Source organism: Rhinatrema bivittatum, chromosome 16 (assembly GCF_901001135.1).
Source record: "Rhinatrema bivittatum chromosome 16, aRhiBiv1.1, whole genome shotgun sequence".
NCBI classification, from domain to species: Eukaryota; Metazoa; Chordata; class Amphibia; order Gymnophiona; family Rhinatrematidae; genus Rhinatrema; species Rhinatrema bivittatum.
Window position 1 is genome coordinate 4,629,423 of NC_042630.1, and position 26,991 is coordinate 4,656,413.

At 42.3% G+C, this 26,991-nt stretch overlaps 2 protein-coding genes across 2 annotated transcripts; both read left to right on the top strand.

Moving 5' to 3' along the window:
- Window positions 1-5,594: 5,594 nt before the first annotated feature.
- Window positions 5,595-6,605, top strand: LOC115078461 (olfactory receptor 1020-like). Its single transcript, XM_029581375.1, has one exon. It carries the CDS (start codon window positions 5,595-5,597, stop codon window positions 6,603-6,605), a length of 1,011 nt encoding a protein of 336 aa, XP_029437235.1.
- An 11,090-nt stretch (window positions 6,606-17,695) lies between these two features.
- Window positions 17,696-18,646, top strand: LOC115078462 (olfactory receptor 13F1-like). Its single transcript, XM_029581376.1, has one exon. It carries the CDS (start codon window positions 17,696-17,698, stop codon window positions 18,644-18,646), a length of 951 nt encoding a protein of 316 aa, XP_029437236.1.
- The last annotated feature ends 8,345 nt before the right edge of the window (window positions 18,647-26,991 follow it).

Below are 26,991 nucleotides of genomic sequence, written 5' to 3' on the forward strand. Positions count from 1 at the left end.
GGACTTGGAACATTATTTGCAAGATTGCAACCTTCAGCAGGGAGGGACAGAGAATCAATGTAACTCTAGAACTTACAGCAATAATTAACAAAAATAAACATCAGTGAGCACTGTAACTAGTCAAATATTTCTGTGGTTTATACTCAAATTATTTTTGTTTATAGTGTTCAGATCTGTTAAGTTTCAAGTTAATCTAATTTTATAGATATTGCAGAAAACATTTTGTCTGTCAAAGAACACTTGTGAGCTATGAAATATAGTACTAGATAAAGAGAGGGTCATTTTTTAAGTCATTTCTGCAGGTAAAATAGTGCTTTTCCTGTGGAAATGGTTTGGTATAAAATTGTCTGTCCAATCTTTTTTATTGCATGCTTGATTGCCAAGATTCTCCAAGCAAAATACAAGTAAAACATAGTAAATGTTAAACAACAAAATAAATCACAACAAAAGTATACATAATCAATATAATTATAGTAAAAAACAAAATACAAAATTCATAAAATCTCAACTTAAAACTGAAAATCAAACTATATGCATAAATAATTCCACTACATAATAATAAAATTTACCCTACAACGTAAATCTTGATAATCAGCCCTCCCATATGTGTCCCCCACCAAAAAAACAAATTTATTTTATTTATTTAACAGTTTTTTATACCGACCTTCATAGTCGATAACCATATCGGATCGGTTTACATTTTAACAAAGGGTAAACTGAGGTAACAATTCTGGTAAATAATAGATAACAAAAGAAAAAGGAATAAGTCAAAGTTACAATCAACAAGGAATGGAAAACTTGGAGGCTTAAAGACAAGCTGGAAGGAAGATAGAGGCAGGTAGAATAAATATAACATGATACGAATAATTTAACGGGTTAGAGCATATGCTTTAACCTGGAAATGCCAGTGTCCATTGTAGATAACCAATCATTAACTGCTTTTTGGAATATCTGCTGGTCCTGAAGTAACCTAAGCGCAAAAAGTAAACACTTCCACATGGAAGGACCAATACTGCTAAAGAGAAGTGTATCCTTCAAGAAAGAGATACTGAGAAGAAAAATCCCATGAGAAAGGTAATGATCCAGTTGTTTGATAAAAAGATACAAGGCTGCAGATAACCTGTAGCTACCCAAGCATAGACCTTAAATTGTATGCAGAAGGTCAACAGAAGGCAGTGAAGTCTATCTGTGGTAGAGCCACTGAAAGGCTACTCTGATAATCCAGGCCAGTGAGAACCAGCGCCCGGCCCACTTGCCTTGATTGCTCTGTGTGTGGTTTATGCTGGTAAACTTGCACCTTTGGAGACAAATTGTGTATATTGTCTGGTTTTAAATACTGAGAGTATTTAATTGTACCCCATCTAGGACTGTGGATAGCGCAGGCTAGAGATCTTTTAAATAAATAATAAATGTGGGCTCATGGTGCCAAATCCAGGCCTGGTTTCTGATTGAGCCAGAAGCCCAAAAGAGCAAGAGGAAACTGCCAAATCCTTAAAAAAAAAAAAAAAAAGGAAAGAAGCTTCCCAGAAATGATTATTAATGCTAGAAGAATTCCTGGTGCAGGGACGGAGGTTTATTTTGTCTTCCATGAAAGAAAGAGTTTGGAATAAAGGTGATGGTGAGGGTAGCCTGACAGCGCCTCCAGTGAAACAACACTGCAGGTAATTCAGTCTGATGGCTTGCAGAGCTTAGCCTTGGGGAACCTGAAGAAATGAATAGAAACATTGCATCTGTCCAGGCTTAATTAACCATTGCTGGGGAGGTCACATTTACAAGTGAACATATAACCGAGAAAGACAGAGATGGGAGTCAGGTCAGCACGGAAAACCTTAAATGCTCACTTTTGCAATTATAAATGCTCCTTCACTCTGCTATTACAGAGAATATCTGCTATTTCTGGGGAGGGGGGAGAGTGCCCCTAACACCGTGCTGGGTCATCGGGTCAGTGCACCGTAACATACTACAGGGAAACAGAGTCAGAGGTAGGTTCACTCCCACTTGACTTATGTTAGGGTTTGTCTCAGCACTTGCTGAAACCCAGGTGAGAACAGATGTTTTGATCCCTGGGTGAGCTCCGCATAACAAGTAAAACATTTTGAAAGAGCTTTAATGTTTTGCAAATTTTAAGACCTCTCCTTGGGGAGCTTCATCCCAGGTGCTTTGGGTCCTGTTTAAATTGAGCAGCAGGGTTCTGGTCTCTTTCCATTCAGAAGATGAGGGGGTGTTCCTTGGACAGGTAACTTCCGTTATATCCTCAGACTTAGATGCACAATATATTTATTAATTATTACCGTAACCATAGCTCAGTATTTTAGTCCTTGTAGACTATTCCAGTCTTGCTCGAGGAAGTGAGTTAGTCCATTAGAGGGATAGCTATATTAGTCTGCTGTAAGAAAATTAACAAGAGGTGGGTGGCGCCTTATAGACTAAACAATTTATTGAGGCATCAGTTTTCCAAGACAGAGTCCACTTTGTCAGATGGTGTAGGAAGTGAGATTATGTTACTTCCTTGCTTTACTCTGCTGGAGTCTCAGACACAGTTTGCATTTTGTTTTGCTGTACATCCAGTATCCAGCTCTTTGCAACATCTCTGGCTGGTTAGATACCCAACAATTCAGAGTCTCCAGACAAATCAACGCTTCTCAGTTATGAAATTCTTTCACAGATCTCCAATGGAGGCCTCGGAGTCTGTCAGGAATGTGCCCCTAATTATTAAGACCCTTTCAGAGTATTTTTGGAGGTAAAGGAAAACCGCATATATATTTTTTTTTTTTTTGTAACGTATTATTTTTAAAAAAAATGAAAGACCTAAAAGATTCCCCTGCTCCCAGTGCCCTGCTCCTTCTTTCTTAGAAATCCTGAATGCTGAGATCTTTCCCTGTTCTCTCATTTCCTTCACTTTGATTTTGCCAGGGTAAATCAAAGGTTACAGTAAGGGAAGATACCAATGGATCCTGAACTTGAGGTCTCCCAGGTGGGGGTAGGGGCCTGATTTTGGTGCCACGTACAATGACGGAAGTGATTGCTACTGGCCATATAGATTATATACACGATTTAATGGAGAAGAGCCAGTCGTGCCTTACTGAACCTATACAGTTTGCTGAAAGTGTAAATAAGCATGTGGATAAGGGTGAGCCAGTTGTCATAGTGTATTTGGATTTTCAGAAGGCGTTTGACAGTGTTGCCCATGAGAGACTCCTCAGGAAATTCAGACATCTGGGATAGGACACAGTGTCCTATCATGGTCTGGAAGCTGACAGTAGGACTAAATGCTCAATTTTCCCAGTGGAAAGATATTAATAATGGCGTTCTCCAGGCATCTGTCCTAGGATGTGTTAACTTATTCATTAATGGTCCGGAGAATGGTGCAATGCGTGAAATGATCAGATTTGCAGGGTGATACCTGGTGACTGGATTTGGAGCCTATGCTACAAGTCTCAGTAAAGTGTGCCGGTGCATGGCTTCTGGCCGCAGGACCAGTGTTGCAGTGATTAGAGTGGGAGGGAAGGTCTATTAAAATAGAGGGAACATCTCCAGCTATTTGTGAATGAAGGCTCATGACATTAGATCCTGAGCCCGATTCAGACTGAACTGGAAAACAACAGGAGAAAGGAGGAGCAACTGGGCCAAACAGGATGTTAGGAATTATTTGGAAAAGAATGGAGAATAAATCACAGAAAGTCCTATTGCTCTGTATCACTCCATGATGTGATCACACCTTGACCATTGTCTGCATTTCTGGCCACTCTATCTTGAAGGAGACATAGCGGAAATGGAAAATGAATAAAATGATAAAAGAGATGGAAAAGCTCCCTTATGGAGAAAGCCAAACAGATTAGATGACAGAGGAAGGATGTGATAAGAGGTTTATAAATTCCTGCGTGGGTGCAACAGGTAAATAGTAAATGGTTATTTACTGTATCAAACAGTGTTGGGACTAGTGCACATGCCATGAAATTAGCAAATAGCAGATTTAAAACAAATTGGAGAAATATTTTTTCAGTCAATGCACAATAAAGCTGAGGACTTTGCTACTAGAGGATGTGGTCAAGGTTAATAATACAGCTGGATTTACAAAATATTCAGCAAAACAGCTGCATTAATAACCATTAGCCAGGCAGATAAATAGATGAGCATCTCTTTCTTCTGGAAGTGAGCAACAGGCAAAGAATCTCCCCTTCTGGATACTGCTTCCAAGTGACCCACACTGGCCACTGTTAGAGACAGGATGTTGGGCTTGATTGACCATTGGTCTGACCTGGCATGGCACTTCTTATGTTCTTATGAATAACCACTGAGCAGCACAACAAACTGCAGGGAAAAGATTGCTTCTGCTTGTGAACTAGACATTTTGCAGGTAAGGTTGCCTTGCTTGGAACAATGTAAGAGGATCCTCAGAGATCTCAGATGCTCAAACAAAAACTATAATTATCTTTGGATGTTCTAGCAATGAACACAGACATGTATCCAAAATGTAAATTTGTAACTCTGAGTAAATTAGGATTTTTCCTCCATCCCTTATAGTATCTTTTGTCTAAAATCTCTCAAACCAAACTAAAAAACAAATCTACATTTTTCCCTGAAGTATTAACACTTGACTGATTTTAGTTAGTTGCAGAGAAATTAATTTTGCTCTGGAATATTAGAAAAAGACAATAAATTGAAAAGGAAATAAAGTTGTCTGTAACCTGATTTCGTTTGTGCTGGGGTTAACCAGGAGTTCCCTTTCTACTTTCTGCTGGTGCTTAGGAAGTCCACGATAAACAGATGTGGAAGAGCTGCTGTAAGGCTTGTGAACTGTAACCCTGATCACCGAGGCTTTGTCACTGTCCCAGCATAGAGGAGCAATCTTCCTAAAGTAATCTCCACCCTGCTTGTACCCTGTTTAAAAAGGGATGGAAACCAGATGTTGGATTATACAAGAAGACTGAAAGAATAGAGCATTGATGAAAAGATATTCTGGGAGATGAGACCCTGGCATCTCTTAACATTCATCCAGTAAGAAATGTAAGAAAATACAGTGAACTCCAACCTAACATCCTCAAAGGGTTTGCATTTGGAGCTGTCCCCGGGTCAGAGGGACGATCGTTTAAAGCCCCACTCACCACCTTGATGAAATGGGAGGTAAAGTGAAAAGTCAGCACCGGTGAAACATTTCCTGGCCCTGAACCATTCGCCCAGTGTCCAAGGGCTTTTAGTTTGAGTCCTGGCCGAGCTCATGTGTGAGGCAAAGTAAAAAGTCAGTTCTTGTCAAGTTCTAGGAATCGTCATCTCCAATTACTTCAAAGAAATCACTCAGTGTGGGAAAGCAGTGCCTTCTCAACCACTACAAATTTACCAGCAAACCTCCAAGATTCTCCCTCTTATTCTCCTTTCAGTCTTTCTTCCAGTCTCACCTAAATCTCACCGTGTCAGACATGCATAACTCCCCAGTTGTGCTCCATCTCTGATTTTATGACCCAAGTATCTTTCTACCTGGTTTCGGTGCTTGGTTTTCATCCTCCTCAAGGCATTTACAGAAGAACTCTACATGAATAATAAAATAAATACATCTGTGTTATTCCTTTTTCTTCCCACCTCAGCCAGGACGAAGAATGGAAGATGGGCAGAGGGGAAACCTGACCTCGGTGACAGAATTCCTAATCTTGGGGTTCTCCGATCTTCCAAACCTTCAGGTTCTGCTGTTTGTGGTCTTCCTGACCATTTACCTGGTCACCCTGACCGGAAACCTTTCCATTCTCGCACTAACATGCGTTGACCCAGGCCTCCACAAACCGATGTATTTCTTTCTCAGCAACCTGGCGCTCTTGGACATTTGTTACATCTCTGACACACTCCCAAAACTGCTGGTCATTTTCCTAACAGACAGCAGGATCATTTCTTTCCTGGGGTGCATGACCCAGCTTTACCTGCTTATGGTCTTTGCGAGTGTGGAGTTCTACCTTCTCACTGTGATGGCCTACGATCGTTACGTGGCCATCTGCAATCCCTTGCGCTATTCAGTCGTCATGAGCAAGAGGGTTTGTGTCCTGCTGGCCTTCAGTTCCTGGGTGGCTGGGTTTCTGGATGTGCTACCACACGTTGTATTCACGTCTCACTTCTCTTTCTGTGGACACAACCAGGTCAACCATTTCTTCTGTGACTTCCAGACTCTGCTCAAGCTCTCCTGCAGTGACACCTCTGTTATTCAAATGGTGGTGGTGACATTCAACATGTTTTTGATCATGGGCTGCTTCCTGCTCACCCTGACATCCTACATCTACATCATTTCGACCATCTTGAAAATCCATTCTGCTGAAGGAAGGCACAAGGCTTTCTCCACCTGCTCCTCCCACCTTACGGTCGTTTGTATATACTATGGGACTATACTTTTTCTATACATGAGACCTCTGGACATGAACACACTGCCTGGAGACAAACTCTTTGGAGCACTCTACAATGCCGTGATCCCCATGCTGAATCCAATCATTTACAGCCTCAGGAACAAAGACGTTAAAGCTGCCCTTAGGAAATGTACAATGGGGAGAAGAGCCACTTCGAGAAACAAAAGTATCAAAAAGCAACCAGAACACAGGAACCCCAAGAATATTGATTTGCAAACATGAGATATTGTCAAAAAAAAACGTAATTGAGTTCTATGACGAGGTGACTAAAGTACTGGATCAGGGAAGAGCAATATATTGTTCATATCTGAACTTCAGTAAAGCTGCTGACACTTTTATATATACTGGACTAGTAGGCAAACTAGTCATGTAAAGGCAACTTTAAAAAAAGCATTTTAGACATTAACATGGACTTTCTAAAAACTGCCCATCCTCTAAGTGGGTAAAATAATATTATGTACTATTAAACACCGCATGTAATGTTACACACATTAAATAATATGTACTATAAAACACCGCAGGTAATATTACTCACATTAAATAATATGTACTATTAAACACCGCATGTAATGTTACACACATTAAATAATATGTACTATAAAACACCGCAGGTAAAATTCAAAATCTACGCTGATGATATACAATTCATGGTGCCATATAACATCTCCTGGTCCCATACATTATCTTTAGTATCATTATATCTCACTACCATCGATACCTGGCTTTCCCACAACCATTTGAAATTAAATCCAAATAAAACAGAAATAGTTCACCTCTCATCAATAACTGATTCATCTATAGGTCCCCCTTCTCAACTTATATTCAATGGAACAACTATCCCCATATCAAAATCCGCAAAAAACTTAGGCATAACCATCAATACAGACCTTTCTTTAAAACAGCATATATCTGTACTAACTAGGAATTCTTTCTATAAACTTCAACTCTTAAAACGTCTACGTCCTCTACTTTTCTTTCATGACTTTCGGACTATTCTTCAATCACTCATCTTCTCCGGACTGGATTACTGTAATTCTCTATACATAGGTCTCCCAGAAAACACACTTCATTCACTTCAATTAATCCAAAATGCAGCAGCACGTATCCTAACAAATTCTTCAAAAAAAAATCATATCACCCCAATACTTCAATCTTTACATTGGTTACCAGTCAAATACAGAATACAGTTTAAAATTCTATCCATTATACACTCTCTCATTCATACCCCTAACTCAGTTACCTTATGCACTATCCTCCGCATTTATAAACCTACCAGACACCTAAGGTCAATGGACAAAAATCTTCTTGATATCCCATCACCTCGACAAGCCCGCTTAGATATTACTAGAAAAAGAGCTTTTTCAGTCATAGGTCCCATTTTATGGAATTCATTACCAGATTCCATCAGATCCATACCCAACTCCAAACAATTCAAAAAATCTTTAAAAACACATTTATTTCAAATTGCATTTCATATACCACCCACCAAATAATGCATCATATTCCCAGTTTTGGCACCTGATCCCGATTCTTTTCACTTGCTTTCTGATCTGTTTAAATTACCTATTTTATTTCAATTTATTTTATGTTAATGAATAATTTTTGTAATTTTTTATATCTTCTATAACTAAGTTATCTTTAAGTAACCTTTACTTTAGTTTTTATTAGTTTTTATCCCTTTTATTTGATATTTGTAAACCGTTTTGATTAAACACTGTTTGTAAAGACGGTATAGAAATATTTTTAAATAAATAAATAAATATGTACTATTAAACACCGCATGTAATGTTACACACATTAAATAATATGTACTATAAAACACCGCAGGTAATATTACTCACATTAAATAATATGTACTATTAAACACCGCATGTAATGTTACACACATTAAATAATATGTACTATAAAACACCGCAGGTAATATTACTCACATTAAATAATATGTACTATTAAACACCGCATGTAATGTTACACACATTAAATAATATGTACTATAAAACACCGCAGGTAATATTACTCACATTAAATAATATGTACTATTAAACACCGCATGTAATGTTACACACATATGTACTATTAAACACCACAGGTAATATTACTCACATTAAATAATATGTACTATTAAACACCGCATGTAATATTACACACATATGTACTATTAAACACCGCAGGTAATATTACTCACATTTGTACTATTAAACACTGCATGTAATGTTACACACATTGTTTGGAGATGTTCCCACAGGCAGGGTTAAGTCAGGAGAGGCAATAATATGCAAGTACTTTTTCCTGGGACAATATTCAAATCAAAAGTACCTCAAGGATAATATCAATCCAGGGAGTTTGCCTCCATCTGAGCAGTTTGATTATTGTCCCCTAGGCAGCTTGGGCAGGAAATTGTTAAAAGGGTAAGGAACTGATTAAGCAACAGAATTCAGAAAGTAGTGGTCAGTATAGTCCATAGTGGTGAAGGAAAAGTGTGGATAGTGGAACAGAGGGTGAGAAAACAGCGAGTGTATTTTTTGGAAATTGAATATATGCACACTCTTTTCCTCCCCCGACCTAAACTCAGCCATATGAATGCCTCTTTTTCCCACAGCTATGCTATGCTAGGGAAATGGTGTGAAATTTTAGTTGCATATGAAGAGGGCAATAATTATTTATGTCATTTTACTGTGCAAATTCCTATTTACCTGGGTAAATGTCTTTGAAGATCACCTTCTGAGAGGTTGTAAGCATTTTTAGAGAAAAGGCTACCAAAATGGTACAAGGCCTGCAATACAAGCCCTACATAGAGAGGCTTAAGAAAATCAAAATATACCCACTAATGAATGAAGGTAAAGCAGGGGGGAAATATTCACATATCTAGCAGGCTTCAATAAAGAACGAGGAGGAAGCACTTTCTATTAAAAAAAAAAAATTCAAGAAGGAGGAGTCATGATAAGAAGTTGGAGGGAGGGACACGCAGATGAAATCTAAGGAAATGTTTCTTTAATAAGAGAGTGGCGGGTGCCTGGAATAACCTACCAGCAAAAGTAACCCAAACCATGATATAGAGCACAGTGGTAAGGGCAGGTGGGGAGAGTAGCAGGTATAGGAAATGGAAGGAAGAGGGATCTCTTAATAGAGCTGCATCAAGCTCCCAAGAAGAGGAGGCAAGGTGAACAAACATCAAACATCTCTTTATATTGGTGTAATATACAGATCTCCCTTATAGGCAAAAGAAATGGATAGGACGTAAGGGAGGATATTTACAAGGTTGCTGTCAAAGGAAGTTGCTATTGCTAGGGGATTTCAATCTGCCCAATGTTGTGTTCTAGGAGCAGGAAGGTCCTGGATTCTTTGCAGGGAGAACTGTTCTGACAACTGGTAATGGGACCCAAAGAGGAGGATGTGATGCAGGACCCAGCAGGGACATTGTCTCTAATGTTGACGTGAACAATTATCTGGGTTCCAGTGATCACCAGATGGTGTGTGTGAGGGAGTCTATAGGAAACTCGCTCAGACTACCCTAAGGGACCGGGCACTGCTATCTCACCCAGTCTTCCTTAAGATGCAGGCCCACAAGGAATCCTGGGAGAAGGGGGGAGCCCCTCACCACAGTAAAATAACTCAGGACCTAGAAGGGTTAAAAAGACCCCAGGGAGCAGGCAGGAAGCCACTGTATGAGAAAACCTGCTATGAGTGATGTCTCTGGGTTACCTGAACTTTAAGGTGAGCTGCATCATTTGTTTTGCTTTGCACTTCATTTTTCACTGTAAATAAATTGCACATAAGGGAAACAGCCAGAGTCTGCCTCCTTATTCCTTCTGGCTGTTTCCAAGTCACTATCACCCAAATTACCACAGTGTGGTTCAGTACTAGAGCACAGGAGATGAAGGTTCATTCAAATGCAAGGGTCCTAGACTTCAGGAAAACTAATAGGCTGCATCTGTAGGTACAGATCCTCATCTGTAAACAGTTCACATGAGCTGCAGCATGAGGACCAGCATGAGCCTCACCAGCAGAATCGGTCATGGGATGTGATTTTGACTCAAGCACTTCAGTAGTTACACAAGTAATGACACAGGTTTATGATCCTATCAAACTTCAGCCAGGGTAGCAGCATTTCAAGGTGATATAATCAATTATAGATGCTGGTTTCAAGACAGCTAGACGGATTGAAAGAACACAGCATAACTCTCCATTTATCATAAAATTAAAATATTTATATGGACACCATAGTGGCTAACTGGTAGAAGACCTGTGATAGATTCATGAGACATCAAAGAATGAGATCACAGCACCTGGGGGAGACTGCATGTCTTAGCCTCCACTCTAAGCGACACCTTCAGGCAGGATTCGGGACTCACAATTATTTTTTCAATTTATTTATCACCTTTTTCAGTATATCTTCACCAAAAGTGATGAACCTAAGTTTAATCTACTAATGCAGAGTTTTACATTACACCTACGGAAGAAGCTCATAGTGTCATATTCCATAATCCTAAAAAGCCTATTCCAATTCAGTTGGAGGCAAGCACCTCCTGTCACTACTGGCCCCACAGCATCAACACCACAGTAATAACCATATCTTTCCCCATACCATCATTTGTCACTCCTGTACTAGCCAATAACCTTCCTCCCTGCTATTACTGCTCACCCAATATTAAATCACAAAATACTACTCAATAGACTGAAAGAAATAGGTCTCACGAATAAAACAATAAAATGGTTTGAGTCATACCTAAACAATAGATGTTTTCAAGCAGAAATAAAAAATACACTCTCAGACAAAGTCCCACTGCTAACCGGTGTCCCACAGGGATCAGCCCTGTCGGCAACACTCTTTAACATTTACCTCCTCCCGGTATGTCACCTACTAGTGGGACTTGGAATCATACATTACTTATACGCAGACGCTATACAGCTACTGCTACCCATTGCGAACACCACTGAAGAGACAATGAAACTTGCCAACATGTATCTTGAAATTATCAAACAGCTCTTAAATCAAATGGAACTGGTAATAAACATTGACAAAACGGAATTCTTACACCTTGAACGCAAAAACATACATCACATTCAACCAACACTCACAATCAAAAATACCCAAACCGTTAAACTAGCAACAAAAGCTCGGAATCTGGGAGTAATAATTGACCCTGAAATAAACTTGAAACAACACATCTCATTGAAAATAAAAGAAGGATACGCGAAACTAATGATCCTGAGAAGACTGAAAGCCCTCCTAACGCTAAACAATTTCTGCACAGTTCTGCAGGCAATGATATTCGCAAGCACAGATTACTGTAACTCCCTACTATTAGGTCTACCACAATCCACAATTCGGCCACTGCAAATATTACAAAACTCAGCTGCTAGAATTTTGACTGGCAAAAAAAAGAATAACCACATTACAGGAACACTCGCCGAATTACACTGGCTCCCAATTGAACAAAGAATTCAATATAAGGCTTTATGCTTAATTCACAAACTAATACACGAGGAAAAAGCTGACTGGCTTAACACTGCACTGCATGTACATGTCCCGCAAAGAAACCTGAGATCTGCTAACAAAGCTCTACGATCTATCCCCTCTGTAAAAACAGCCTGCCTCATGCAAGTAAGGGAGAGAGCACTGTCACTGACTGGCCCCGTGCTCTGCAACACCATGCCTCTCGAAATTAGGCTGCAGAGAAATCTGAAAATATTCAAAACCAATCTGAAAACCTGGCTCTTTAAACAAGCTTTTTATAAAGATATAGAGAAGGAGAAATCCAGTTGATTGATAAGGACGCATCAAACTAGAACTTATTACTTGTAACCAACAAATGCATATTAATTTTAAATTCAAACTGCCTAATATGTTCCCAACAGACAAGCCTAACTTACACACATAGTTTTTTTTGTATTAAATTGTTACTGTACTATGATGGCACATGTTTAATTTGTAATCTATAACACCCATATTTACATTTTCGTGCCTTGCTGTAAACCGTTGTGATGGTTATCTAACTTAACGACGGTATAGAAGAGTTTTTAAATAAATATTCTGTACACCATGTTGAGTTACTACGCATTCACTGGTACAGGGGGAAGGGTGTCCCCTAACACCTTGCTAGGACACTGGGTCAGTGCTGGATCATAGGGGAGAATGTCCCCTAGCACCATGCTGGGACACTGGGTCAGTACTGGCTCAGAGGGAAGAGTGTCCCCTAACACCATGCTGGGACACTGGGTCAGTACTGGCTCAGAGGGAAGAGTGACCCCCTAACCCCACTCTGAGACATTGGGTCAGTGCTGGCTCTGAGGGAAGAGTGACCTCTAACACCATGCTGGGACACTGGGTCAGTGCTGGCTCAGAGGGAAGAGTGTCCCCTAACCCCACTCTGAGACACTAGGTCAGTACTGGCTCAGAGGGAAGAGTGTCCCCTAACACCATGCTGGGACACTGGGTCAGTACTGGCTCAGAGGGAAGAATGTCCCCTAACACCTTGCTGGGACACTGGGTCAGTGCTGGCTCAGAGGGAAGAGTGACCCCTAACCCCACTCTGAGACACTGGGTCAGTGCTGGCTCTGAGGGAAGAGTGACCTCTAACACCATGCTGGGACACTGGGTCAGTGCTGGCTCAGAGGGAAGAGTGACCCCTAACACCATGCTGGGACACTGGGTCAGTGCTGGCTCAGAGGGAAGAGTGACCTCTAACACCATGCTGGGACACTGGGTGAGTGCTGGCTCAGAGGTAAGAGTGTCCCCTAACACCATGCTGGGACACTGGGTCAGTACTGGATCAGAGGGAAGAGTGACCCCTAACACCATGCTGGGACACTGGGTCAGTGCTGGCTCAGAGGGAAGAATGATCCCTAACACCATGCTGGGACACTGGGTCAGAGCTGGTTCAGAGGGAAGAGTGACCCCTAACACCATGCTGGGACACTGGGTCAGTGCTGGCTCAGAGGGAAGAGTGACCCCTAACACCATGCTGGGACACTGGGTCAGTGCTGGTTCAGAGGGAAGAGTGACCCCTAATCCCATGCTGGGACACTGGGTCAGTGCTGGCTCAGAGGGAAGAGTGTCCCCTAACACCATGCTGGGACACTGGGTCAGTACTGGCTCAGAGGGAAGAGTGTCCCCTAACACCATGCTGGGACACTGGGTCAGTACTGGCTCAGAGGGAAGAGTGTCCCCTAACCCCATGCTGGGACACTGGGTCGGTGCTGGATCAGAGGGAAGAATGACCCCTAACACCATGCTGGGACACTGGGTCAGTACTGGCTCAGAGGGAAGAGTGACCCCTAACACCATGCTGGAGCACTGGGTCAGTGCTGGCTCAGAGGGAAGAGTGACCCCTAACACCATGCTGGGACACTGGGTCAGTACTGGCTCAGAGGGAAGAGTGACCCCTAACACCATGCTGGGACACTGGGTCAGTGCTGGCTCAGAGGGAAGAGTGTCTCCTAATCCTATGCAGGGTACTGGGTCAGTGCTGGCTCAGAGGGAAGAGTGACCCCTAACACCATGCTGGAGCACTGGGTCAGTGCTGGCTCAGAGGGAAGGGTGACCCCTAACACCATGCTGGGACACTGGGTCAGTACTGGCTCAGAGGGAAGAGTGACCCCTAACACCTTGCTGGGACACAGGGTCAGTGCTGGCTCAGAGGGAAGAGTGACCCCTAACACCATGCTGGGACACTGGGTCAGTACTGGCTCAGAGGGAAGAGTGACCCCTAACACCATGCTGGGACACTGGGTCAGTACTGGCTCAGAGGGAAGAGTGACCCCTAACACCTTGCTGGGACACAGGGTCAGTGCTGGCTCAGAGGGAAGAGTGACCCCTAACACCATGCTGGGACACTGGGTCAGTACTGGCTCAGAGGGAAGAGTGACCCCTAACACCATGCTGGGACACTGGGTCAGTGCTGACTCAGAGGGTGGACTTTTTATATGTTTTAATCTGATTAGTCATTGAACCAGGAGTGCTCATAATGACTTACATTAAGAAGAAAAAAAATACAGATATACACTATTCCCTAACATTGCTTATTCCCTTTGAACATACCTTTTGGAAATGTTTTACATCCTTCTTGTTCTCTGGCTTTCTTTTCACATTCTGAAACAAAGGATTCTCTATGCTTATCTCTTGTTTTCTTGATTTCCTATCTATCAGGCCTCCAGTGATGAAAATGTCCTATTACATAGCAGGTTATCCCCTTGGTGTGCCATCCGAAGACCTTTTGTTCTAGAGGCTTCTATTCTCTAATAAAGGTTTATTTCTTCTGCATCATTTGAGTATTAAAATGTATCTAACACAGGGGTGGCAAACTTATTTTACACCGAGTCACATTACTAATTTTTGTTTTGTACCAAAGGTCAGGGGATGGGAATATCCCCTGGGATAAGGGAAAAGCAGAAACACAATAAAATGATATATAGCTTACCCAGTCGCTCACTCTATCAGTCTCTCTCACTGTCTCACTCTCTCAGTCTCTTTTGTTCTTATTCTCAGAATCTATCTCTAATTCTCTCCCTCTCTGTCAATCTCTCAGATGGGATGGACATGTCTGGGAGTTCTGAGAGGGTATTAGAGTGGACTAGATATAACCTACTCTTTCTCCCTTTCACCCAATATCATCCATTATATATTTACCTCTCTTTCTCTCCCTCACTCCCATCCCCATATCTCCACCTTATCTGATGGCTGCAATTCCACTGTAGGTGTCCCCAAGGCACTCTCTCAACTTCCTCCTGCCTCTGAAATACCATAAAATGTAAGACAATTAGATAAATACAAAAAACTACTTCGATAACTTGGAGGCAGTTAGAGCATGAGAATATTAAAAGGCCACAGAAAGCATTGTAAAGTCCAGCCAGACACACCACTTGAATATTGACCCATAAGGACTTAATGCCCATCAGTGAATATTGCATTAAAATGTGTCAATAACAGAAGTTAGAAATGCATCTTTAAAAATGCAGTAAATTGTGATGTTAATGCAAAAATACTTGAATGACAGCAATGGAGGTACAGTTGAATTTTCATACAAATGGAAAAACTAACATGACTTTTGTGTATTGTGATCTCATTTTCATTAATCCTGCCCAAACTCCTCCCTGATCCTGCCCCTTCCAAAAATTTGCATTCGTGCCGTGCGATAGTACAATTATCACATGCTTTATGACGTTAAATGCATGCGTTAACACATTATGAAGTGCGTTAACGCCACAACACATTTTGATGAATGACCTTGTTAGATTGCTGCACACCGGATGTAGGACTCTGTACTTTTCTGCCCTAAATATTAATTGCCCAGCACAGAGCAAACAATGCTGTTACAGTATCCTATAAAACATGATTACCATGATCATCTTAAAAAATATCCTTGGCAAACCAAAACAGTGGGAGCAGTTCTCACTGTATCAATTGAATTATTTCCACAAGATAATTGTGCAGTTCTAAATTGGTTCCAAATTAGTTTTCTAATAAAAAAAAAAAAAAGAAAAGAAAAGAGAATCGTACACAGAGAAGCTGAGCGGCAGCTCACAATTAAAATTAATGTCCTTGGAGGAAGGACTGCAAGTCTCAAGGCTGGGGCTTCTTCCACGGCTCCCAAAAGGTTTTGAAACCCCGTTAAGTATTCCTGTCAGAGCCCTCCAGGTATGCAGAGGAAGAAGCAGGGACCCTTCGCTTAGCAGGTAAGAGGAAGCATTCTGATTCCTTGCATGAATTGCTTGCGTCAACGTTTGTTTAAATGCTGTCTCTGCAAAAATGAAAATAAAAAAGATCAACGCTTTCTGAGGTTAACTCCACCCTCTTATTTCTTTAGGTTGTTGAGAAGTAAAATGGTTATAACTGATGCTCAGAATGTCACTCACTAACTAAAGTTATTCCTCACCAGAAGGAACTGCTTGGAAGACTGAGATCTGCCCAGGGTAGTGTGAGAGGGAAATTATTTGGAGGGATGTGTTAATGTTATTATTAGCTGTTCTTATCAGCAGCAGACGGGCGCACAGGTGAGGTGAGGAAGGGACCCTACCCAAAAGAGTGAACATGAGTTCACAGAAAAGAAAGAGGACAAGCCCAATAGAAATCATTTACTTTCTTACAGTGAAAAGTGTGAAGGCTCTGTAATAATCTGTCAGCTCTAACTCACACCCCAGCCACAGAAGTAAGGTTAGCAGTAAGGTGAATTCTCAAAATCTCGTGCGCGTAAAGTATAGCATAGACATGCGTAGGTAGCCTCTGCTTGCATAGTCACTTTCATGCACATGTTGTGCGTGGAAGAAAAGGGGAAGCATTCCAGGGTGGATCTAACAGTTGCTATTTTAAGAAACACATTTTCCCACTGACATTGTTTGTGCACCTGCTAATTATCTGGTGTTTGTGATGTTAAGCATGTTTTTTGTGTAATACTGATAGGGGGAACTGGGGGGGGGGAGTTCAGGCTAAAGGTCCAGGCGACTCTTCATAACCTGGAGAAGGACTGGGCAAACTGGTGGACTAATTGGTAAATTAATTAACTTTCTCAACACGCACATGTTTTCAAATTAGCCGACCTGTGTATGTATATAATTAAAATAGGTTGTAAAGTACTCACATTCAATCCAATAATATACGTTTCAATGCACTGCATGTATTTATGCATACGCCTATTTGCACACGTATGTTGCATGGCAGAATTATGTGTATTTTATAAAATGCGCACATATCATACATGTGTATGATAAAATATCACAGCAAATATGCGCGCTGCCATGTATGCTCATATATCATACCTTACGCCGTTGTTTGAAAGTTATCTTCAATATGTACTCTTAGGTGATATCATCATCACTGGTCAGAAGGATGGAAGAAAGCTGAAATCAGAGCTGGGGGTCTAGGGTGATTGGAAGTAGGTGGAACATGGCTTGATAGAGCCCCTATTTCAGCCTGTTATAGTGTGGTGTAACCTCGCAACCAAGACAGACTGCCTGGATTAATGATCGCTCTTTTATAACAATGGAGATATGTCTCCTTCCATTCCAGCATGAGATCAATGCTATTTACAGCTTAAGAATTCAAAGACCTCTGTCTACTTAACATTTTCCACAGGGAAGTTAAGAAGGATTTATTAATAATAATTTACTAATATTAATTTGCATGATCAATACTATTATTTGTAATTATTGATGATAAATTATAGCTGGGTTAACTTTAATCTAAATGGCTGAACTGAATGCCCACATCTTAGCAAAGCTAACTGTTGTTTCATTGACCTTTCACCTATCTGCTTGTCTATTACCAGTTCCCTGATTTCTCTGTGCTGTCTCTTTTCTTCCACCCTCAGCAATCCATGACTACTAAGGACCTTCAGAGGGAAAATCAATCCCAGGTCACAGAATTCCTCATCCTGGGATTCTCAGAACATCCAAAACTTAAGAGTTTCCTCTTTGTAGTATTCCTATCAATCTACCTGATCACCCTTTTGGGCAATCTTACACTTTTGATAGTAATGTGCATTGATTCCCGACTACATAAACCCATGTATTTCTTCCTCAGCAACCTGGCTATTCTGGACATCTTCTTAACCTCCTGCACTCTCCCAAAAATGCTGGCAATTTTTATAATTGACAACAAGGCCATTTCTTTCCAAGCATGCATGACTCAGCTCTATCTGCTTATGTCCTTCTCTAGTTTAGAATTCTTTCTCCTCGGTGTCATGGCGTTTGACCGTTATGTGGCTATTTGCAGCCCCTTACGCTACCCAATCATTATGAACAAGAAGGTTTGCATTCTGCTGTCTGCCTGTTCCTGGACACTGGGATTTCTGGATGCACTGCCACACAGTGTGACCATTTCTAATTTCTCTTTCTGTGGGCACAATATTATTAACCATTTATTCTGTGACTTCTATACAATGCCGAAACTCTCGTGCAGTGACACTTCCACCATCATGCTGCTGATGCTCACCCTAAACTTGTGCTTGGCCTTGGTATCCATACTCCTCATCCTGACTTCCTATGCCCAAATAATTTCAGCCATCTTGAAAATCCAATCCGTGGAAGGGAGGAGTAAGGCCTTCTCCACCTGCTCCTCCCATCTCATGGTCGTTAGTATATACACTGGCACTGCAATTTTTGTGTATCTGAGACCCCACACCAAGAACACAACAGAACTTTTTAAACTCGTTGACGCACTGTACAGCACTCTGATCCCCATGATGAACCCAATCATTTACAGCCTAAGGAACAAAGACGTTAAAGCTGCCCTGGTGAAGGTCACACAGGGAAGATTAGAAGGCTGAATAATGACTTTTCATCTCACATTGAATTTTCATCTTGCAATTTCTCAGCAATGGAGACATTTTTTAAACCCTTTTTCAAGTTTCACCTTTGCAAATCAAGGGCCTTTTATTGATCAATTCTTTGAGGTTAGATAAAAAAGAAATAGAGGAAGCATTCACTGAAAAGTGGGGAGTTCAGCAAGATTCATAGGGTTATTGTTTGAACTCTATGGCCTAGATTCATGAGAGAGAGAGAGAGAGAGAGACTCTTTTTAAGGCTTTCATTGTAGTCAACTATTTATATCACTATAGGAGGGCCAGCTAATAACTCGAGGTGAGGATTTGGTGGTGGTTTAGAGTTTTGGGGTCAGTTTGACATGCAGAGTGAGATGTACAAACAGCAACCTCGGTAAAGATTTGAAGTCATTTGGAGTGAGGAAAGTCTCACAAAGATGAGATTTCTACAATGTTCTCTTGCTCTAGCTTGATGCACTCTATAACAGGGTAGACCATTGCAGAACAGTGGCAGATAGAAGGACTGACTGCAGGGGAGATAGAGCTGAGGAATCAGATGGGGACAGGTCAGAAGAACAAGTAGTGAATTTGGAGTAAGAGAGAAGAGTACCCACTTCCCTCCTTCCCAAACCCCAGCCTGATGGTGGACTTCTCTTAATTAAACAATTTAACATGAGTTTATCATTCACTATCTGGGACACTAATTGTGAAATGGGAGATTCTGTCCCTGGAATAGATTTCTAACTCTTACAGGCACACGTCCCTCTTTCTAGAGGTGCCTTACTTGGCTGGAATCCATTCCATTACCTGCATGATATATAACTGGCAGGTCCACCATCTGGTGGGGTGTCCTCTGTCCATTTGATCATTATACAATTTTTGGCCATAAGCATACTTTTACAAACAAGGAATGATATTAATTTAAAGAAGCGAAACTTGCACATTAATCAAAGATATACAATAAAAAAAGACTTAGTAAGTAAGCAATTAACCATTCCATGTAATAATATGGATCAAAAATAATGACATTTTTGGGTGTTCCCATATGCAGTGTAGATAAGTACCTTTACAAGACTTGCATTTGCTACATACTCCTGTGGAGATAATTCCCACTTTAAAGGCTTTATCTGGGTGAATATATAAATCTGTTCAAAATTTGGTAATGCATTTCCCAGAGCAGTGCATTCTCTGACATTTGCTTCACAAGGCAGACCCATTTTTGTATCATGTCCTTGACTAAGACTATCACTCCCTCTTGCTGCTATCTCATGATTATATTGGTCAGTGGGTCAATTAGTTGTTGGCTATTCAGGAATTTATGAGATTAAAAGATAGAGAGGCTACCTTCTGTGACCCTGAGGAGCAGCGAATCAAATTCATTTTGATCAAAAACAAATATGTTTACAAATCCTATAGAACAGAGCAATGTCTAATTTACAAAAAAACCTGAGATCCTTCGTTAGTACAATAGAGGCAAAGCTTTTTGGAACTTTTGGGGACGAGATGAGGAGTGATAGAAAGCGCTAGGAAATGGTTGCTACTGGGGCAGAGTGATGGCTACTACTGGAGTTGTAGATGACATGGATTGATGATTGATAGGAAGGGAGAGGGTGAGGCATGACAGGAGGGAGTGAGTGCTGATTATTACTGGGTGTGTTCAGGGCATGGGGTGAAGACTGATTGGAAGGGGCAGGGTGATGGCTACTACTGGAGTTGTAGATGACATGGATTGACAATTGATAGGAAGGGAAAGGGTGAGGCATGACAGGAGGGAGCAGAGTGCTGATTATTACTGGGTATGATCAGGGCATGGGGTGAAGGCTGATTGGAAAGGGCAGAGTGATGGCTACTACTGGAGTTGTAGATGACATGGATTGACGATTGATAGGAAGGGAGAGGGTGAAGCATGACAGGAGGGAGCAGTGCTGCTTATTACTGGGTGTGTTCAGGGCATGGGGTGAAGACTGATTGGAAGGGGCAGGGAGATGGCTATTACTGGAGTTGTAGTTGACATGGATTGACGATTGATAGGAAAGGAGAGGGTGAGGCATGACAGGAGGGAGCAGAGTGCTGATTATTACTGGGTGTGTTCAGGGCTTGGGGTGAAAACTGATTGGAAGGGACAGGGTGATGGCTACTACTGGAGTTGTAGATGACATGAATTGATGATTGATAGGAAGGGAGCGGGTGAGGCATGACATGAAGAAGAGGAATGAGACCACCTCCCAGGTTGATTAGATAATTGGCATCAACCACTGATTTTGCCCAGAAGTCCACATTCTAGCAAACCAATGATTCAATTATACAAGATTTTACTAATGCATGCATTTCCCTATAGTGGGTTTATTTTATTTTATTTTGCTTACAAGAGTAGTTTTTCTTTAATGCTCTGAAAAAATGGAAGGAATCTGAATCATATGTTCACAGTGCAGTAAATAAAAATTCCATCAAAACACACTGATTTTAATAATGCAATGCTTGGAAGCTTATTGTGTCAAGCAAGTAATCAAATGGAAACAAATAAATGATTTCAGTACATCACCATCATAAAAGTTGATGTGAATTTTGCAGCTGATCACCAACCTGAATGGAAGGAAGGAAACAGAGTCTGCAGCACTGGTTTGTAAAAAGGGAACACCATCTATCTATCTATCTATCTATCTATCTATCTATTTGTTTGTTTGTTTATGTGCTTTTATATAGCGTTATTTGGAGCTGGCCTTCACAATGGTTTACAGTTGAAACAACGATACATATAACTTTATGTAGGTGAAGCAATAATACATATAGTATTTAACAGATAAACACTGAGCATGTTGAAAAACTTGAGTCTTACATTAGGGTATATAATTTAGGTTTAAGCGGGCTGTCAAGTCAATACATGACAGGTAACATTGCAACTATTTCAAAATACCATCACAACACTCCGAAGATAGCTCTAGCCTAGTGTATTATTTTGACAGTGAGACCTCATATATTATGGCGGGCTATTGATTCGTTTGCCCTTGAACGCCAATATCTATAATGTGCGGTGATAAAATTGTGGCTTCACCGTAACAAAATGTTATAATCATCGGTCTCTCTGCCAATTGTTAATGGTAAGTCCTCGTGTCAAAAGTACACAAGATTATAAAGGGCAGTAGAAAGGGTGAACACTTATCGTGGCACAATGTGCAGATGTGCAGCAGGATTAAAGCTCTGGCGATGGCCCGACACGGCTCGTGTTTCTGGAAACCTTCTTCAGGGGCCGCTGTATGCCAGTACTGTAATATAATACAACTAGATTAAGACTAGAAAGAAGAGATTTTTAACACAACCTGCTAAGCTGCTCAGTACCTACTTTTTTCCAAAACTGCCAGTGTGTTCTGTTACGGGGCTGCAGCGATATTCGGGCAGCAGGATCTGCCATTTTAGACTGCCTGTTTTGTACCTACCTTTGAGGGAGGAAACAATTGATGCTGACGTCAAACCACTTAACTCAAATGGACCTATGGTTAGCCACTGTATTACATTAGGCCACTCTTTTGACCAACTCCGATGGACAATCCTGGAACAAATAACGCCGAGTTCCCGCGGTGGTGACAGCAATCAATTACTGAATCTCCGAGAACAATGGTGGATCTTTACGTTATTATCTGAATCACCTCTTGGTCTTAATGAATCTGTGGAATGGTCGTCACTCATTTAGTTTATCCATTTGAGTTAAGTGGTTTGACGTCAGCATCAATTGTTTCCTCCCTCAAAGGTAGGTACAAAACAGGCAGTCTAAAATGGCAGATCCTGCTGCCCGAATATCGCTGCAGCCCCGTAACAGAACACACTGGCAGTTTTGGAAAAAAGTAGGTACTGAGCAGCTTAGCAGGTTGTGTTAAAAATCTCTTCTTTCTAGTCTTAATCTAGTTGTATTATATTACAGTACTGGCATACAGCGGCCCCTGAAGAAGGTTTCCAGAAACACGAGCCGTGTCGGGCCATCGCCAGAGCTTTAATCCTGCTGCACATCTGCACATTGTGCCACGATAAGTGTTCACCCTTTCTACTGCCCTTTATAATCTTGTGTACTTTTGACACGAGGACTTACCATTAACAATTGGCAGAGAGACCGATGATTATAACATTTTGTTACGGTGAAGCCACAATTTTATCACCGCACATTATAGATATTGGCGTTCAAGGGCAAACGAATCAATAGCCCGCCATAATATATGAGGTCTCACTGTCAAAATAATACACTAGGCTAGAGCTATCTTCGGAGTGTTGTGATGGTATTTTGAAATAGTGCGTTAGAAGAATCCATCAGCATTTTGACAGTTGTAATTTCAAAGGTAACATTGCAAAGCATTACCTCTTAAATCCAATTATTTCCTGCTACGGCATCCATAAAATAGTAACTAGTTCCAGTTTCTTATTTAATCTAGACGCCTAGACAAGCGAGATATTTTACCAAAGCACAAACTTTTCCTGGCTATAAATTTAGGAGAATGGGTTAGACACCAGGAAAAGTCCAAACGGTTCTTTATTTGAGTGGAGACAAATTTGATACAAGCGCCTTGTATCAAATTTGTCTCCACTCAAATAAAGAACCGTTTGGACTTTTCCTGGTGTCTAACCTTGTATCAAATTTGTCTCCACTCAAATAAAGAACCGTTTGGACTTTTCCTGGTGTCTAACCCATTCTTTGTTGCCTACACGGCTTTCTTAGACAACCTACCCTCTTGCTTCATCAGTCCTATAAATTTAGGAGTCCAGGTGAAAATTCCCAGGACATCACAGATGGGCAAAATAAAGAGAACTGGAGGAAATTATTTTGCTCACTGCTTCTTTACTGACTTAGGAAGAGTCTGAAAAATAGTTAAGCTATCATTTTTAACTTTCTCTTAAAGAACTTCCATCTCCTAAAAGAGCTTGATCGTGGGGGAAACTCCTTCGTGTGCAAGCTCTGCAATCTCTCTCACATCCACCTTGACTTTGTGACCTTACATTGCATTATGAGTAGTAAGGGATACTGATGGGAGCCTGTGTTAATGATCCCCGTTGGCCCCTGTTGCTTGGGTACTCACGCCACACAGGCTTCCCTAAGAAAGGATATGCTGTGATAGTGGGCACCTAACCTGCATACTGATAAGATTCAGCCAAAAAGAATCAGATAGGAGTATCGACTAAAACTATACTGAGATATTGGATCAGGGAAGAATGCCCCCTAACTGCATGTAGGGACACTGGGTCAGTGCTGGCTCAGAGGGAAGAGTGACCCCTAACTGCATGTAGGGACACTGGGTCAGTGCTGGCTCAGAGGGAAGAGTGACCCCTAACACCATGCTGGGACACTGGGTCAGTACTGGCTCAGAGGGAGGAGTGTCCCCTAACCCCATGCTGGGACACTGGGTCAGTGCTGGCTCAGAGGGAAGAGTGACCCCTAACACCATGCTGGGACACTGGGTCAGTACTGGATCAGAGGGAAGAGTGACCCCTAACACCATGCTGGGACACTGGGTCAGTACTGGCTCAGAGGGAAGAGTGTCCCCTAACACCATGCTGGGACACTGGGTCAGTGCTGGCTCAGAGGGAAGAGTGACCCCTAACTGCATGTAGGGACACTGGGTCAGTGCTGGCTCAGAGGGAAGAGTGACCCCTAACACCATGCTGGGACACTGGGTCAGTACTGGCTCAGAGGGAGGAGTGTCCCCTAACACCATGCTGGGACACTGGGTCAGTACTGGATCAGAGGGAAGAGTGACCCCTAACACCATGCTGGGACACTGGGTCAGTACTGGATCAGAGGGAAGAGTGACCCCTAACACCATGCTGGGACACTGGGTCAGTGCTGGCTCAGAGGGAAGAGTGACCCCTAACTGCATGTAGGGACACTGGGTCAGTGCTGGCTCAGAGGGAAGAGTGACCCCTAACACCATGCTGGGACACTGGGTCAGTACTGGCTCAGAGGGAGGAGTGTCCCCTAACACCATGCTGGGACACTGGGTCAGTACTGGATCAGAGGGAAGAGTGACCCCTAACACCATGCTGGGACACTGGGTCAGTACTGGATCAGAGGGAAGAGTGACCCCTAACCCCATGCTGGGACACTGGGTCAGTACTGGATCAGAGGGAAGAGTGTCCCCTAACACCATGCTGGGACACTGGGTCACTGCTGGCTCAGAGGGGAGAGTGACCTCTAACACCATGCTGGGACAGTGGGTCAGTACTGGATCAGAGGGAAGAGTGACCCCTAACACCATGCTGGGACACAGGGTCAGTGCTGGCTCAGAGGGGAGAGTGACCCCTAACACCATGCTGGGACACAGGGTCAGTGCTGGCTCAGAGGGGAGAGTGACCCCTAACACCATGCTGGGACACTGGGTCAGTACTGGATCAGAGGGAAGAGTGTCCCCTAACACCATGCTGGGACACTGGGTCAGTACTGGATCAGAGGGGAGAGTGACCTCTAACACCATGCTGGGACACTGGGTCAGTACTGGATCAGAGGGAAGAGTGACCCCTAACACCATGCTGGGACACTGGGTCAGTACTGGATCAGAGGGAAGAGTGACCCCTAACACCATGCTGGGACACTGGGTCAGTACTGGATCAGAGGGAAGAGTGTCCCCTAACACCATGCTGGGACACTGGGTCAGTACTGGATCAGAGGGGAGAGTGACCTCTAACACCATGCTGGGACACTGGGTCAGTACTGGATCAGAGGGAAGCGTGACCCCTAACACCATGCTTGGACACTGGGTCGGTATTGGCTCAGAGGGAAGAGTGTCCCCTAATCCCGTGCTGGGACACTGGGTCAGTACTGGATCAGAGGGAAGCACATCTCAACAGCACACTAGGGAATGGGACAACTGAAAAACTCAGGAGATATTTTTAAAACAAGGAGTGTAGCCAAAACCAAAACTCTTTTTCCCAGGAATGTATAAAACATGACAAAATATTTTAGGACATAAAAGAAAGGACCACAATGGCAGCCAAGAAGCAGGATAATATTTTGGTGACTCTGCCACCAGGTATTACTTAAAGCTGACATTAAAAGGTAGAACAAAGTCATCTAAACTTTGTTTTTATTCCCTAGGGAACAAGAGGAAAGCAGTCCCATAGTCACAAGTTTCCTTCCTTACTGAAAGCCTTGTTACTGGGTTTGAATGAGCCTCATTAATGTAGAGCAACAATGATTACAAATTAACAGCTAACGAGCTCCTCCGGGAATGCACACTTAGCACTGTATCTAGTGAAGATCTGCTATTAAATCCAGAAATGATTCCAAACTTTAACCTGTATCTTATAGGAGAGCTCTTTGTAAGAGGCTCTCACTCCGCTGGGACAGCTTCTCTAAGGAAATCCTTGCACGGATTCTGCTCTCTGAAAGACAAAGAGAAATGCTGGACTAAAATACTCAGCTTAAGTCTCTTACAGGAAATCCAAGCCAAAACTGCAGAGAATAAACAGTATCCCACAGCCTTTATCAATAAAACAGGTTATTCCTCAGCTCTTGCAGTGGATTTTTTCCCTCTTACACTCTCCTGATATTCCCAAAAGTTGACACCAAGATTTGCTGGTCACATCGCATCCAGAGCTGCCCAGACACTTAGCTTGGAGAGGCCAGCTCAAGGCCAGCCCAGGCTTCCTGATAAACCCCTAAAGTTGCAGTACGGGTACTGAAATCCTGAATTAAAATGAGGGAAGCAACATTTTAAGTAGAAGAAAGACACAAGATGTTAAGATAAAGGTTTAGAAATGAGCAAACGTCTGTTTTGACAATGATACACACAGTATCTGATTGTTTAATGCAGTTCTTGTAATGTCAGCTATGATGCTCTAATTTGAGCCAGAACTAATCCCAGTGTCCCAGCATAGTGTTATGGACACACAGCCCTCTGAGCCACCACTAACGCAGTGTCCCAGTGTGGGATTAAGGGAAACCCTCTCCTCTGAGCCAGTACTGACCCAGTGTCCCAGCATAGTGTTATGGACACACAGCCCTCCGAGCCACCACTAATGCAGTGTCCCAGTGTGGGATTAAGGGACACCCTCTCCTCTGAGCCAATACTGACCCAGCATAGTGTTATGGACACACAGCCCTCTGAGCCACCACTAATGCAGTGTCCCAGGGTGGGATTAAGGGACACCCTCTCCTCTGAGCCAATACTGACCCAGTGTCCCAGCATAGTGTTATGGACACACAGCCCTCTGAGCCACCACTAATGCAGTGTCCCAGGGTGGGATTAAGGGACACCCTCTCCTCTGAGCCAATACTGACCCAGTGTCCCAGCATAGTGTTATGGACACACAGCCCTCTGAGCCACCACTAATGCAGTGTCCCAGGGTGGGATTAAGGGACACCCTCTCCTCTG